The sequence below is a fragment of the Ursus maritimus genome, unplaced genomic scaffold (assembly GCF_017311325.1).
Source record: "Ursus maritimus isolate PB19 unplaced genomic scaffold, ASM1731132v1 scaffold_8, whole genome shotgun sequence".
Lineage (NCBI taxonomy): Eukaryota > Metazoa > Chordata > Mammalia > Carnivora > Ursidae > Ursus > Ursus maritimus.
The window spans coordinates 23,811,699-23,828,348 of NW_024426996.1; the positions used below are offsets into that span (position 1 = coordinate 23,811,699).

Genomic DNA, 16,650 nt, shown 5'->3' on the forward strand with positions numbered 1-16,650 from the left:
TGCCTAGGGGAAGCACCAACTGACTGCCAAGTGCGAATGCAGGCCCAGCGTTGTCAGTCCTCAGATTTTTTAAAAACAAAAATATAAAATCCAAAATCTCATGTGAATGCTCCCAATTTGTAATACCGGCAACTTATTTATTTTAATATTAAGTGGGTCAAACAACCTTGCTTATAAGGCAGACAATGCCCTTGGGCCAAAAGATTGCGACCTCTAGAGAAAAGCTCAAAATAAAAGTCACTGACATTTGGGAGAATATTATTAAAACTAATCTAAAAAGGAAGGGAAAAAAACATATACAGACTTAATGAATTCTTCCTATGAAACGTTTTTTTAAAATGCTGAAAAGTTTTTATGTGGATAAATGCAAATAACTAATCTATGGGTATTTCTCAAAATGCAGGACAGTGTGGCATGTTAGTAAGTATCTGATGAAAGCAAGCGCCTTTGCCCAAATGTATCTGGATTAAACAAAGTTGAATAGGTTTCTTTACTGCAGAATTCTCAGCACTTATTGTACTAATGTAAATTCTGTGATGCTTCAGAGGGGAATATGGTATGTTATGTTTATTTAACTATGGGCCCTTTTAATACAGAGGACTCTGGGACTTTTGTGCTACACTTTAAGGAATGCAGATTTAACCCAAGAAAAAGTTTAATTCAATGTCTGCATTGAGCACAAGCTAATAACTTGGCAAGAATAAGAGTTAATACATTTGATTTGTTCTGTAGCTATACTGTATAAAGTACTGTAGCTTAACAATATATAATTAAGATTTATGTTTTGAATTGAACTAGTAAAATATGATTCTGTTCCAAGGATCTATGGTTTCTTCTGTTTTAATATTGTTGATTTAAAAAAAAGTGTGAGATAAATTCCACTTCCTTTAAGTTATAGTCATAACACAGCACTTCCGAACTTTAATGTAGAGCCTTGCAAAAAATTAGCTAAGCAATTAAACATACAAAACTATTTTGATATAGCAGTAAATTAAACTATTGATAGTTTATATATAAGTAGTTTACATAAGCCAACTACTACACTAATTATATCTAAAAGCAATAAACCAAAATTAAACTCATGAGAAATCGTATTTATTTTACATGTAAGCAAAGGTATAAGACAAGTAAACCATCCTCTCTTACCCAATATACTTATTTTAAAATTCCTAGAGCTAAGTCTATTTTTTCTACATTGTATACATTATATACTATATGTTATACTTATATAGCCTGTAAAAATAAATGACCCTTTAGAGTAAGATAAATGAAAATGTAAGAACTAAATGGTCCTTTGTTACTATAGTGAAAATAAGTCTAAGAACGTTATATCAAATTAAAGATTGCTTTTTTAAAGTCCTTACTATATACTCTGGAAACATTTTAGGCCTATTTACATGACTGACTTTTAACAAAATATGTATATATATTTTTATTTTCAAATGTTTATTTACAGTTTTAATTTCTCCAGCGGTATAAACAATATTCAAAAACATTTCTCGGGGATGCCTGGGTGGTTCAGTCGGTCAAGACCGACTCTTGATTTTGCCTCAGGTTATAATCTCAGGGTTCTGAGTTTGAGCCTGGCGGTGGGCTCCAAGGTAGGCTCTGTGCTGGGCCTGGAGCCTGCTTAAGATTCTCTCTTCCCCTTTGCCTCTCCGCCCTCTCCTCCACTCGCACACACGCTCTCACGTGCTCTCTTTCTCTCTCAAAAAAAACACATAAAAACAAAAAATATTTCTGGACCTTCTCTTTGGAATTCCATTCCATATAAAGTTCATAACCTGTATTACAGAGGACAAAACTGCTTTACAGAAAGATATTCTAGTAAAAGTAGTCCTAACTCATAGTGAAAAAATATCAAGTAAACTTCTACACTGTGCTCCATTAAACAGGCACATCTGTATTTTTTAATATAGTTTAATATAATTTAATATAATTTTAATGTTTTTAATTTTTAATATGTCTAAATCCTAAATTACAAGATTTACTAAAGATAATCTAGTCAGAAAAATGGCCACAATTTATTAAATCAGAAATCTACTTAACACACCAGAATTTAAATAAAAACTTCAAACAAAAATACCAAACCAAACCAAACAAACAAAAAGAAATCTATGGGATACTTAGAAAAAAAAGTATATTAAAAAATACTATTGGGGAGCCTGGGTGGCACCTTTGGTTAAGCATCCGACTCTTGGTTTGAAGTCAGGCTGTGATCTCAAGGTTGTGAAATCAAGCCCTGTGTCAGCCTCTGCACTCAGCACAGAGTCTGCTTGAGATTCTCCCTCTCCCTCCCTACTGCTCATGTTCTCTCTCTCTCTCTAAAATAAATAAATAAAGAAGTAAATCTTTTTAAAAAATACTGTTATCCTACTCACTAGATGATATTATGTAAGTTACATGATCTCTGGGCTTCTATTTTCTCATCTTTAATTAATTAATTATTTTTTCTCATCTTTAGAAAAGAGAAAAATACCACATACCTCACAGGCTGCTATGAGGCTCAAATAAGACAACGGACATGAAAGCACTGTAAATTTTACAGCTCTACACAAAAATGAGGAAACAATAATAGAAACAACTATGACTAATCTCTATTACCCAGCAAGGAAACCAGCTTATTTTTACAAGAGTAAAGGCATCATGCTTTGGTATTTTCTGCTTTCAAACAAGGGATTCAAACATCACAAAGGTTAAGGCTACACACTTCGATAAGTTAGTTTTTTGTTAAGTATAGTTTATTTTGTTATGCAACATTTTAAACCTACTTTAGATAAGAATACTCCTCTCCTCATTTTAAAAAAATTAAGGATCGCAGGAAAAATGGCAAAACAAAATAAAACTTGGTTACTTTAATTATGAGGAAAAGAAATACTAATGTTAAAAATAAATGGAACTGGAAACAAGCCACCAGAAAAAAGAAGGACAATGTTGGTGAGTTCTATGAATTAATATAAAAAGTGTCACTAACCAGACATTATTGTGCATGCATTATTTTAAAGGGACAATATCAACATATAAGTATTCTCTAAACTAGAATACCTTCCAGTTCTTGTTGAATATATGTGAAATTTATATGTATACATATGTATGTATACATATTCAAAAATTTTTATTTTTAAATAAACTGCCTCAAAAGTTTTCTTCAAGAAGTACACAAAAAGTAATTTGAATAGACTATCCTGCCAGAGAAAAAGCTTTAATGTTGTTAAAAGATGTACTAGAATATATTCTATGTTCTGGACAATGAATAGACTTAGTAGACATAGAAAAAATAAATAGCAATATAAAATTATCAAATATTTCCCTTTAATTAGGGAATTCTAATATAGTGAAACAAATCTCAACATTTTTTACCAGCCAGAAGAAACATCACTTGACAGTGTCCTTTTATATTACCAGAAATTATGCCTAAAAGCATCATGCATATGTAAATGCAATCTTTTACCTTCAACATCATCTGAAAAGGTAGACAAAAATATATAAATAAAAAGTAGGTGATGAAGAAAACAGTTTCTATGTAGTAGTATTCACAATAAAACAAATAAGAGCTTAAAAATGTCAAATAAGTAACATAATCTCTTGGAAGAAAAGGCTCATTCATTTTATTCAAAATCTGAGATAGCCTAAAAGAGATATAGCAAGCATATACTATATATTCAGGATTTATCATTAAAGGACTGTAAATATCCCCAAGATAAAGAACTCTAAAATGGAGTTCATTATATCAGCTAAGAATTACCTTTTGATGAAGGAACAGAGAAAAAGTATCAGTAACAGAACTGAAGAGCATATCTCTCAATATCCACATTTTTTTAAAACTGGTCCTTCAGGATAAGTAAATTTTCAGAACAAAGTTTAAGTTCCTATCTTAATGTTCCCTAGAAAAAGTGACTCTACTGCTGTTTCCTGAAGGAACTGTTTATCTTGTTTTATCCAAAGATTCATTTTTGGATGCTGAATTTAAAACAAAGTGCCCAAATACATAGAGACAAAAAACTGGACTCTAAACATGATTATATTATAAATTTATAATGAAGGAAAACCACCTAACTAGAAATATTGCTCCTCCATGATTTTTTAAAATACAAAAATTATCTGTTGCAGACTAGAAAAAGAGCTAAATTCTATCTGAAACTAAAAAAACAAAAAAAGAAAGAAAATGTCTTTTATTGTAATGTGTTCTAACAAGTGTGTTGCACCTGATTTTCTCATCTGAGAAATAACTAGGAAGAGAAGTGTCTTTTTCTTCAGAGCATGTTCTTGTGTGCATTGTATTTAAGTGTTGTCTGGTGACTGACAGCTATGGGTACCAAACATGTTTACTACAGATTTTTTCAGGGCGCCTCGGTGGCTCAGTCAGTTAAACGTCTGCCTTTCACTCAGGTCATGATCCTGGGGTCCTGGGATTGAGCCCATGTCAGGCTCCCTGCTCAGCAGGGAGTCTGCTTCTCCCTCTTTCTCTCTGCCCTCCCCGGCTTGTGCTTTCTTCTCTCTCAAATAAATAAATAAAATCTTTAAAAAAAAAGAAAAAGATTTTCTTACCCCTGAGAAATTAATAAAGTTAAGCTGTTAGCCAGATACCACAGAGAAATACAAATTTAAGAAAAAGAATATTTAAGTCCAAGAAACTGTGACCATTCGACATGACCCAGTTTCAAATGTTCCTATTACTGGTATTCTGTGAAGTTAATACCTATATATATTTCTGCTCTGTTTTTATCATAATAAATATATACAAACTTATGATTATCTACATTTCTTTATAATTTTGTCTACTTAGAATTTTGAAAAATCTTATAATCTAAATTAAAATTCTAAAATACACAAATATGCCCACCTTTCTGGTTGCCTAGAATAATGAAACACCCACTATGTTCTTCAACAGCCAATGTGATGTAAAGAATGCATTCTTCAATAGCATTGTCAAATCTTACTCAAGGAATACGTTTTTACAATATATAGAAAGAAATGTATATAGACTTGTAGTTAAGTATTTCACATACCGACAATATAGTAAGATGACAGACTACCTTATTTTAAATATGCAAGTAATATGAAACTAAAATAGGAAAAGAAAGATGTACCAAAGCAGTGTGTGAATTTTAAACTGATTTGTATCATTTCACACCAGACTAACGTAAAGAAATTTTCTAAATTTAATAAGTTGTTGCTCTTTATAAACTAACGAAAGTCCTATGTTAAAAGTTTAAGTATTTATTAGGAAAAACCCCTCTAATTTCATATTGCTCACCAGACAATAACACATAAATAAAAGTTTGTTTTTTAATAGCCAAAAATGATTTATTTAACCTGAAATTACTAATATTCATACTGTCTAACTAAATCCAAATACAAAAAGGGCAAAATATTTTACAGGGGCACCTGGGTGGCTCAGTCAGTTAAGCGTCTGCCTTCAGCTCATGTCCTGGGATCGAGCCCCACATCGGGCTCCCTGCTCAGCGGGGAGTCTGCTTCTCCCTCTCCCTCTGCCCCTCTGCCTGCTCGTGCTCTGTCACTCTCTCACTCAAATAAATAAATAAAATCTAAAAATAAAAATAAAATAATATATATGTATGTGTGTGTGTGTGTACATATATATATGTATATGTTTTATAAAAAGGGGTGCCTGGGTGGTTCAGTTGATTAAGCATCTTTTTTTTTTTTTTTTCCCAAGTAGGCTCAATGTCCAGTGTGGAGCCTCATGCAGGGCTTGAATTCATGACCCTGAGATCAAGACCTGAGATGAGATCAAGAGTTGGATGCTTAACCAACTGAATCACCTAGGTGCTCTGTAAGCATCCGACTCTTAAAGAAAAAAAAAAAAAGAAAAAGAAAAAAAAAGTATTTTATAAAAAAGAAGACTCTAATTCCATCTCTAAATAACATACAAAGTAATCATTTTAAATATACTTTTCTGGGACTAAGCATAGGTCTTTCCTTTATTGGTTAAAAAAGAAAAAACCCTTATAAATAAATTTATAAAATAAATTCAACTTTAAAACCAGCAAAATTGGCACAACTCCAGGATATACAGCATATGCTATTTTATGTAGAGAAACACAATAGAAGGAAAAAAAAAAACATAATAAAAGAAACTTACCTACTTCTTCTTCTTCATCATTAGATATTATATTATATAGTGTGTCCAAAGCATAACCTATTATTTCAGAATCCGAACTGGAAAAAAGAAATTATTACACTTACACACTGTTAGTTAGAGTGTAAACTGTTATGACCATTTTTAGACAGTTATTTAGGAAGACAGTATAAAATATTAATTTAAAATCTATGCTAAGAAAGTAGCAGAGTAGCAACTTAAAGAATGTATAAAGGTTACTTATAATAGTGGAAGATTAGAAGCAACCTAAATGGGTAATATTAAAAAAAAGTATAGCAGCAATGAAAAACAGTATTTTTAAAGAATGTTTAATGACATGGTAATTAAAACACCCTTGATAAAATGCCAGTAGAAAATAGTTAAATATAAAAATTAATGTACAGAATGACCCCATTTAGCAAAAAATACATCTACATTCCTGTGTGTGTCTATATACACTTTTTAAAAACAACTTATAAATTTCTTAAAGTAAATTCAACTTTAAAACCAGCAAAGTTAGTATAACCCAGGTAATTTTATGGGTGTTTATGTTTGTATAAATGTTTTATGATATTTATATATATAATATAATATATTAAATATAATATATATATATATATTTAACAGTGTTATTCCTGGTTGGACTACTAGAATTTGTTTCCCTGCTCTATACTTTATTTTCTAGAAACAAACAAACACACAAACAAAACAAAAAACTTATGGTAAAAATAATACTATTTATAAAATCAGGGAGTTATGAGATTATAGTTGTTGACAGACAAATTTTGTTTTTTTTTTAAGATTTAATTTATTTATTTGAGAGATAGAGGGAGAAAGAGAGAGAGAGAGCACAAGTAGGGAGAGGGGCAGAGGGAGAAGCAGGCTTTCCACCAAGCAGGGAGCCGGATGCAGGGCTCGATCCCAGGACCCTGAGATCATGACCTGAGCTGAAGGCAGATGCTTAACCGATTGAGCCATGCAGGTGGCCCTAGGTATTCTTGATATAAACGTTAAGAAATAGATTTTTAAAAACATTTACTGCACATTTACTATGTGCCAGGCACCATGCTTGGAAGTAGGGTGTACCATTAGCCGGTGAATGTATGAACTTATAATTGTATCACGTAAGGGCTGCTTGGTATTTTATCGTGCCTCTTAGACAACAAAGCTAAGCTTCTATAAGCCTTCTTGTGTTTCATTCCCTTTCTTGTGCTAAATTAAATTCCCTTTCCATTTGCCTCTGATATATTTTTTTAAAGACTTTATTTATTAATTTGACAGAGACAGCCAGCGAGAGAGGGAACACAAGCAGGGGGAGTGGGAGAGGAAGCAGCAGGCTCCTAGTGGAGGAGCCTGATGTGGGGCTCGATCCCAGAACACCGGGATCACGCCCTGAGCCGAAGGCAGACGCTTAACGACTGCACCACCCAGGCGCCCCTGCCTCTGATATTTATTGCTTTCTGTTTTCAAAGTGTTCTGAGTTATTTTTTTTTTAACTTCAAGGAATGCAAAGAAAGGTCTGTATTCTGTAGCCATCTCCTTCCATGTCTCATCTTCATTAGTGTTTGTTTGCTTTGTTGTTGTTGTTAAGTAAACTCTTTGCCCAACCTTGGGCTCGAACTCATGACCCCAGAGATCAAGAGTCACATGCTCTACAGACTGAGCCAGCCAGGCGCCCCTCTTCCTTACTGTTTCATGCTTCTTCTCCTGGCCTTTCCAACTAACACTCTCAGAATGCTTCTACTGAATCCCCTTCATTCTTGGCTGCATCACAAAGAGCTCTGTTCCCTTTCTTTTCTTTTTCTTTTTTTTTTAAAGATTTTATTGATTTATTTAACAGAGAGAGAGAGACAGCCAGCGAGAGAGGGAACACAAGTAGGGGGAGTGGGAGAGGAAGAAGCAGACTCCCAGTGGAGGAGCCTGATGTGGGGCTCGATCCCAGAACGCCGGGATCACACCCTGAGCCGAAGGCAGACGCTTAAACGACTGAGCCACCCATGCACCCCTCTGTTCCCTATCTTGACATAGCCTGAAACTCTCCATCTGTCTGTGGGTCTGCTTCTTTTATAGTCATATTGAGGAGAGACTGCTCATTTTCTTAAGACCTACACTCAGAGCCTGAAAGTTGTCTAATTTCTGTTTCCAAAACATGACACCTAGATAGTCATTGTAAAAACTGAGATATAATTTGTATTCCATAAAGTTCACCCTTTTAAAGTATACATTTCAGTGGCTTTAGTATATTCACAGAGTTGTGCAACCATCACCACTACGTAAATCCAGAACATTTTCTTTTTGCTTTTTTTTTAAAGCTTTAATTTTTTAATATTTTTAAAAGATTTTATTTATTTGTCAGACAGAAAGAGAGAGCACATAAGCAGGGAGAGCTGCAGGCAGAGGGAGAAGCAGTCTCCCCGCTGAGCAAGAAGCCCAATGTGAGACTTGATCCCAGCATCCTGGGATCATGTCCTGGCCCAAAGGCAGACACTTAACTGACTGAGCCACCCAGGTGTCCCTAAAGCTTTTATTTTTAAGCCATCTCTACACCCAACATAGGGCTTGAACTCACAACCCTGAGATCAAGAGTTGCAAGCTCCACTGACTGAGCCAGCCAGGCGCCCCAAAATCTAGAACATTTTCATCACATCAAAAGAAATCCTGTATCCATTAGTTATCATTCCCTATACCCTCCTCCCCCCAGTGCCTGGCAAGCACTAATCTACTCTCTGTGTCTACAGATTTTGGGAGGTTTTTTTTGGGGGGGAGGGGCACAGGGAGAGAGAGAAGAGAGAGAATCTTAAGCAGGCTCTATGCGCAGCACAAGCCCAACGCAGGGCTTGATTTCACAACTCTGAGATTATGACCTGAGCCACTTAACCGCCTAAGCCACCCAGGCGCCCCTGTGTCTATAGGTCTATTTGGAACACTTCATATAAATGGAATCATGTAGTATGTGGCTTTTGTGTCTGGCTTCTTTCACTTAGAATAGTATTTCAGGGTTCATCCATTTTGTAACATGTATTAGCATTTCATCCTTTATGGCTCAATAGTCCATTGAAGGGATATACCTCCTTTTGTTACCCATTTGTCAGCTGATGGACATTGGGGCTATTTTCATTTATTGGCTATTATGAATAAAGCTGCTATGAATTTTCATGTATTAGTTTTTGTGTGAACATTTTTTATACATAAGAATGAAACCGTCAGGTCATGTGGTAACTCCATGTTTAACTTTTTGAGGAACTGCTAAATTTCCAGAGGCTATACCATTTTATATTCCCACCCGCAGTGTTTGAAGGTACAGTTTCTCCTCAGCAATATTTGTTATTGTCCTCTTTTTTTCCCTTAACAGCCATCCTCGTGAGTGCAACTTGGTGTCTCACTTGGTTTTGATTTGTGTTTCCTTAATGACTATTTTGAACATCTTTTCATGTGCTTATTGACCATTTGTATACTTTTTTTGGAGAAATTTGTATTCAAATCTTTTGCCTGTTTTGGTTTTTTTTTTTTTTAAGATTTTATTTATTTATTTATTTATTTATTTGAGAGAGAAAGAGAGAGAGAGCACAAGCGGGGAGGAGAGGGAGAGGCAGGCTCCCTGCAAGCAGGCAGCCTGATGCAGGGCCCAATCCCAGGACCATGACCCGAGCCAAAGGCAGACGCTCAACGGACTGAGTCACCCAGGCACCCATTTGCCTGTTTCTAATTGGATTACTTATCTTTTCATTGTTGAATTGTATATGTATTCTGGACATAAGTCCCTTATCAGATATATGATTTGCATATACTCTCTCCCATTCTTTGGGTTGTCTTTTTACTTTCTTGATAGGGTCCTTTGAAGGATAAAAGTTTTTAATTTTGACAAAGTCCAGTTTATCTGTTTTGTCTTTTCTTGCTTACGCTTTTAGTGTCCTATATAAGTAACCATTACCTAAGCCAAGGTTTTGACGATTTATGCCTGTGTTTCTCCTAAGGGCTTTATAGCTTTAGCGCTTACAATTAGGGTTTATCCCTTTTGACCTAATTTTTGTGTATGGTGTGAAGTGAATACTTAGTTGTCCCAGCACTATTTGTTGAAGAAATTTTCTCCATTGAATGGTCTTTTCATCCTTGCCAAAAATCAGTTCAAATGTATGTTAGGCTTTATTTCTAGCCTTTTTATTTTGTTGATCTATATATCTGTCCTTATGCCAGTGTCACAAAGTCTTGTTTACTATCATTTTGTGCTAAGTATTTAAAACCAGGAAATATGAGCCCTTCGACTTTGTTCTTTTTCAAGGTAGTTTGGGATCTATTCTGGATCCTATGCATTCCCATACAAATTTGACAATCAGCTTGTTAATTTCGGCAAAAATGGCAACTAGGATTTTTATAGTGATTGTATGAATCTGTAAATCAAGTTGGGATACACTACCATCTTAATAATATTCCTTCTTTCTGGCCATGAACACAGAATGTCTTTTCATTTCTTTGAGTCTCGGGTAATTTCTTTCAATAATGTGTTGCGGTTTCCAGTGTACAATTCTTGTACTTTTTTAGTAAAATTTATTCCAAAGTATTTTAATTTTTATGTTACTTAAATGGAATTGTTTTCTTAATTCTGTTAACTGATTGTTCATTGCTAGTGTATCGAAATATAATTGGTTTTTTATACTGAGCTTGTAACCTTCAACTTTGCTGAATTTATTAGTTCTGATTGTTTTTTCCTAAGGATTTTCTATATACAAGATCATATCATCTGAGAGTATGTGTAATTTTACTTCTTCCTTTCCAATCTGTATACCTTTTATTTTGTTTCCTTGCCCAATTGCTTTAGCTAGAACATCCATTTCAGTGTTGGATAGAGGTGGCTAGAGGGAACACTGTGATCTTGTACCTGATCTTACATGGAAAGCATTCAGTTTTTCACCACTGCATCTGGTGTTCTGGATTTTCATAGATTCTCTTTATCTATATAATATAGAAATTATATATATATAAATAAATATATAATAGAAATTTCTTTCTATTCCCAGTTCCTTAATACTCTCTTAAAAGATGTTCCTCAATTTCCCAAAAACAAAATGACAAACAGTATTTTTTATAAATAATTATTTTTAAAGCCTACTTCGAGATTTACATCTGGTTGTGATCCACTTTGTCCATCATCTTTGCTTTATCACTCCTAATCACTTCTTCATATTCACTGAATCTTTGTGTCCTGTGTCTCACTCTTACTTTCCACTCTACATGCCATCACCATCCATCATGCTTTCAAAATTTATCTACCCAGACGCCTGGGTGGCTCGGTTGGTTAAGCGTCTGCCTTTGGCTCAGGTCATGATCCCGCGGTCCTGGGATCGAGTTCCGCATTAGGCTCTCTGCTCAGCGGGGAGCCTGCTTCTCCCTCTCCCTCTGTGTTCTCTTTCTCTCTAATAAATAAATTAAATATTTAAAAAAAAGAATATCTAATATCTACACATTCATTTTCAGCTGTGCACTTAAAGTGACAATTAAGGTCACTTTACATAACAGGTAAGCGTTCCATTTTCCATACTGAGATGTTAGTCATTTCATTACTAACTTCCTAAGACTCAGTGAGAAAAGGTGTACATGGAATAAAAAAGAAACATTATAGATTATATGTACGTATCATCATCGCACTGAAGTTCTTTGATCTAGGGTCCATTTTCTCTAACCTGGAATATTACGTAAAGCAGATGACTAACTTTAGTTTACTGTAATTGTTTTCAACTGATGCTATAACAGATTACCACAAGCTTAGCGGCTTCAACAATACAAATATATGATCTTAAAGTTCTGGAAGTCAGAAGTCCGAAATGGGTCTCCCTGCACCAAAATCAAGGTCTCAGCAGGGCTCCCTTCCTTTCTATAGGCTCTAGGGGAAAATCTGTTTCTGTGCCTTTTGCAGTTCTCTAGAGGCCCCCTTCCTCCATCTTTGAAGCCAGCAATGACAGGTCGAGATCTTTCATATCACCTCACTCTGACCTCCTCTTTTGCATTCCTGTTCCACTTTTAAGAAACCTTGGGATTACACTGGGCCCACCGGGATAATGTAGGATAATCTCTCCATCTCAAAGTCCTTAATCACATCTGCAAAGTCCCTTTTGCCCTCTAAGGTAACATTCATAGGTTGTGGTAATAAGGATTTGAACATCCTTGGGGGGCTGTTATTCTGCCTACCACAGTTATTTACTATGATGTCAATAAAACAGATAATCCTAACACATCCAATGCATTTATTTAAATACATTAGAATTATTTGGTTTTGAAAAGGTAGACAATGTGGGTTGTACTGTCTGAGAAGAGGAAAGGTCCTAATTGGTATGAACAAGCAGTTGGGCATTGCTGAAATATAACTGAAAAAGAGACTCTGAGGTTAGACAGGCAAGACCTTTAAAAAAAAGCTTATATGCTTTGCTTTAAGAACTTAAGACTTCAGGGGTGTCTGGGTGCCTCAATCAGTGGGGCGTCTGTCTTGGGCTCAGGTCATGATCCCAGGGTCTGATCCTAGGGTCCTGGGATTGAGTCCTGAGCTGGGCTCCCTGCTCAGCAGGAAGTATGCTTCTCCCTCTCCCTCTGCCCCTCCCCCGGCTGTGCTCTCTCTGTTTCTCTCAAACAAATAAAATCTTAAAACAAAAAAAGAACTTAGACTTCACATTGCACTGAGCTGCTGAAATGCATTAACTAAAAAAAGATTTATACATCAGACTTATAACGCACAGCCTGAATGGAGGGACAAAAAGATCAGGGGCAAAGAATACACTCTGGAGGTAGTGGTGGTTTTAAACTATGTTCAAAAACTCTTTGATACAGATCCCTTCAAGGGATGGAACCTATTCTCCTCCACTTAGGTGTATGCTGTATTTATTAACTTGCTTCTAATAAACAGAATGTGGTAGAATTGCTGGTATGTGACTTGTGAGCCTAAGTCCTAAAAGGCCTTGTGGCTTTCTCTTTGCTGTCTCTAGGATTGCTTGTTCTGGGAGAAGCCAGTTACCATATCATAAGGATGTTCAAGCAGCCTAGTAGAGCAACACGGTAAGGTAATGAAGCCTCCTGCCATCAGCGAGGTCAGTGAGCCATTTTGGAAACAGATCTTCTCAATCGAGCCTTCAGACGACTGCAGTCCTGGCTGAAATCTTGACTGCAACTTCATGAGAGACTGAGCCAGAACCACCTAGCTAAGTCACTGCTGAATTTCTGATCTACAGGAAGTGTGAGGTAATAAATAAATATTATTTCAAGCTATGAAGTTTTGAAATAATTTGTTATACAGCGAAAGTAATAATAATAATAAAGATAATTAATACAGTGGCTCTGAAAATGGTTTCAGTCACTGATACTAAGCCAGAACTAAAGATTAACAAGGAAAGGAAACTGGGAGAAATTCATGGATTCCAGCTGGTTTTTGGTCTAGATGAGCATAATGGGTTAAGGAGAGGGTAAGTTCAGCACGAATCCTATAGTTTCTTGCTTGAATGGAAAGGCGCTACCAACTAGGTTAGACTTGGGTCAAAAGGCAGTTGAAGGAGATGGTGGGATGAAGGAGTTAGGAGCAGGAAAACGAGATAAATTAACTCTTGAACATTCTGAATTTGAGATATCTTTGAGAAATCTTGATATGGTAGAAATATCCATTGAGCAGTTAAAGGTTGTAATATATATTTAATCAGAGGTAAGATTTTTGAAAGCTATCCATGCACAGTTGTTAATTAAAACCAAAGATGCAGGACATCTGGGTGGCATGGTCAGTTAAGCGCCTGACTCTTGGTTTTGGCTCAGGTGGTGACCTTGGGATCCTGAGACAGAGCCCTGCATCGGGCTCTGGGCTGAGCATGAAGTCTGCTTGAGAATCTGCCTCCTTCTCCCTCTGCCCCTCCCTCCCGCATGTGTGCTCACTCTGTGAAATAAATAAATACATCTTAAAAAAAAAAAAAAAAAGACACAGATAAAATCTCTTAAAGAGAAACTGAAAGAGATAAAAATAGGCTGAGTGACCTTTGTCTTAGGACATGCTCAGATTTAACACTTCACTCTATTAGTCCAGTTTATTTCTCCAAAAAAGCAAGTCTGGATAACCGACATACAATAATATGCATATTATATTATAGAATAGTATATTACAGTACATCTACGTGAACATCAAAACATCCAATTGCCCAATTCAAACCCCAAATCTTCAGTTTTTAATGAGAAGTCACTTCACTTCATTTTTATATAATGGAAAGATTTCAACCCCTGAGATTATGTCTGTCTTAATGCTTAGCACAGTGGTTTGCACCCTGTGTCCAGTATTTATTGAAACAACTGACAATAAAAACTTAATAAACTTAATAAGTTAATCATTTCTAGAACAGTGACTCTAAAACAAATTAATTAAAATTGCAAGAAAAATTAGGGAGAAAAATCATTAAAAAGAGACTTACCGATCTGTTTGTAATACATGGATAAGATGTTCCATAGCTTGTATACCCACTTCCAAGCGGTATTTCTGCATAAAAGAAAAATGTTGTTAAAGTAATTAATGTCTAGCTTAATAAACTTAGTAAGTGATAAAGCATTACTGACCTTAGATAATGATTTGAGAGCACGCACAGCATTTCTTCGATCGTCTAGTAAAGTAGATGAAGCCACTCTGTCACAAAGCTTTTGAATCTGTCATGGAAAAATGAAATAGCATTAATGGAATCCAAAAAACAAAAAAGAAACATGCAGTTCCCCCTTAAATTTATACCATCTAATTTTGAAAAAAAAAATCAACAAATGGGATGCCATGGAAATGGTCTTTCACAAATCTAAATAACTATTTAGGTGGTTTTATAATCTTATTTCAGAGAAACAGATTTTTCACAGACTCCTGAAAAAGAAAGTGGTGGAAGAGAAGTTAAATAAGTCATATAAGTTGAGGAATTAAGAGAAATCATTAGTAGAATCAGAACTTTCCAAACATTCCATTTACAACTGTTTGAGCCAAGAGGGAAGCAGGGTTATGGTAGAAGATGGGAAGTTATTTAAAAAAAAATTTAGGGATGCCTGGGTGGCTCAGTTGATTGTCTGCTTTCAGCCCAGGTCATGATCCCAGGGTCCTGGGATCAAGCCCCACATCGGGCTCCCTGCTCACAGGGAGCCTGCTCCTCCCTTTTCCTCTGCCTACCGCTCCCTCTGCTTGCACTCTCTCTCTCTCTGTCAAATAAATAAATAAAATCTTTTAAAAAATTAAATAAAATAGAAAAATTTTTTAAATACTTGTTTACATTAAAACTTCACCCTAATGTTTCTACGAAGTATTTGAACAAGAAAAGCAAGAACTGATATATCAAAAATTTTGTTTTAAGTGTGCCTCAAGATCTATAAAGATGAAATGCTTCTATTATAAAACCTTTTAATAAATTTGCAGGAATTGAAAGTTCAAGCTGAATTTTAAAATAAACCTTCCGGCATTATTTACAATAGAAACAAACTGGAAACAACTGTCCACCAAAAGAAGAAAAACTAAATAAATTGTAGTACGTTCTTTGGTAGAATACTATGCAACTATTCAAAACAATTAACTGTACTAATGGGAAAATACTATGATAATAAACAGTGGGGGAAAAAAGAAAAGCATGCTGTAAAACTAGATCTAAATTATGAGCCCAAGTACCAAAAGCAAAAGTATCAAACTATGTATGTAAAATTGCATTTAAAAAATTCTGCAGGGGCGCGTGGGTAACTTAGTTGATTAAGACTCCAACTCTTGATTTCGGCTCAGGTCACAATCTCAGGTCATGAGATGGAGCCCTGCATCAGGCTCCATGCTGACCAGGAAGTCTGCTTGAGATTCTCTCTCGGGACACCAGGGTGGCTTGGTTGGTTAAGTGTCTGCCTTTGGCTGGGGTCATGGTCTCGGGGTCCTGGGACTGAGTCCCGAATCCGGTTCTTTTCTCAGAGGGGGGCCTGCTTCTCCCTCTGCCTGCCCTTGCTTGTGCTTTCTCTCAAATAAATAAATAAAATCTTAAATAAAAAAATTCTCTTTCTCTGCCCTCCCACCTCCACATCCCTTGCCCCCTCCCCTCTGCTCTCTCTCAAAAAAATAGAAATTAAAAAAAAAATTGTAACAGATATAAGAATTAACTGCATGTCTTATATTAAAAAAAAAAAAAAAAAACGAAAAGATAAGCCACAGACTGGATGCAAGTATTTGGCTTTTTCAAAGATTTTATTTATTTGAGAGTGAAAGCAAGAGAGAGCGTGCGCGCGCGCGCACACACACACACACACACACACACACACACACACAGGGGGGGGGGGGAGCAGAGGGAGAGAGAAGCAGAATCCCTGCTGAGCAGGGAGGCCGATGTTGGGGCTCAGTCCCAGGCCCCTGGATCATGACCTGAGCTGAAGGCAGATGCTTAATCAACTGAGCCACCCAGGCACTCTGGATGAAAATATTTGAAAACATCTGATAAAGAACAGTTTTTAAAACCATGATACTCAGGTCCTTTAAAGTTCTAACAGCTACTATTTTAGGTTATCATTCACTCTTTAGTGACAGTTCTTACTAA

General features: G+C 35.7%; 1 protein-coding gene across 2 annotated transcripts in view; it reads right to left on the reverse strand.

Annotated features, from left to right (window-relative positions):
- Window positions 1-16,650, reverse strand: part of USO1 (USO1 vesicle transport factor) — an 86,298-nt gene that overhangs the window by 48,566 nt on the left and 21,082 nt on the right. For both annotated transcript variants that reach the window (XM_008693227.2, XM_040625361.1), the window contains exons 2-4: window positions 14,675-14,761; window positions 14,533-14,597; window positions 6,107-6,183 (exon numbers count right to left, since the gene is read on the reverse strand). In XM_008693227.2, the coding sequence (XP_008691449.1) occupies window positions 6,107-6,183; window positions 14,533-14,597; window positions 14,675-14,761 (229 nt within the window). The remainder of the gene's footprint in view (window positions 1-6,106; window positions 6,184-14,532; window positions 14,598-14,674; window positions 14,762-16,650) is intronic.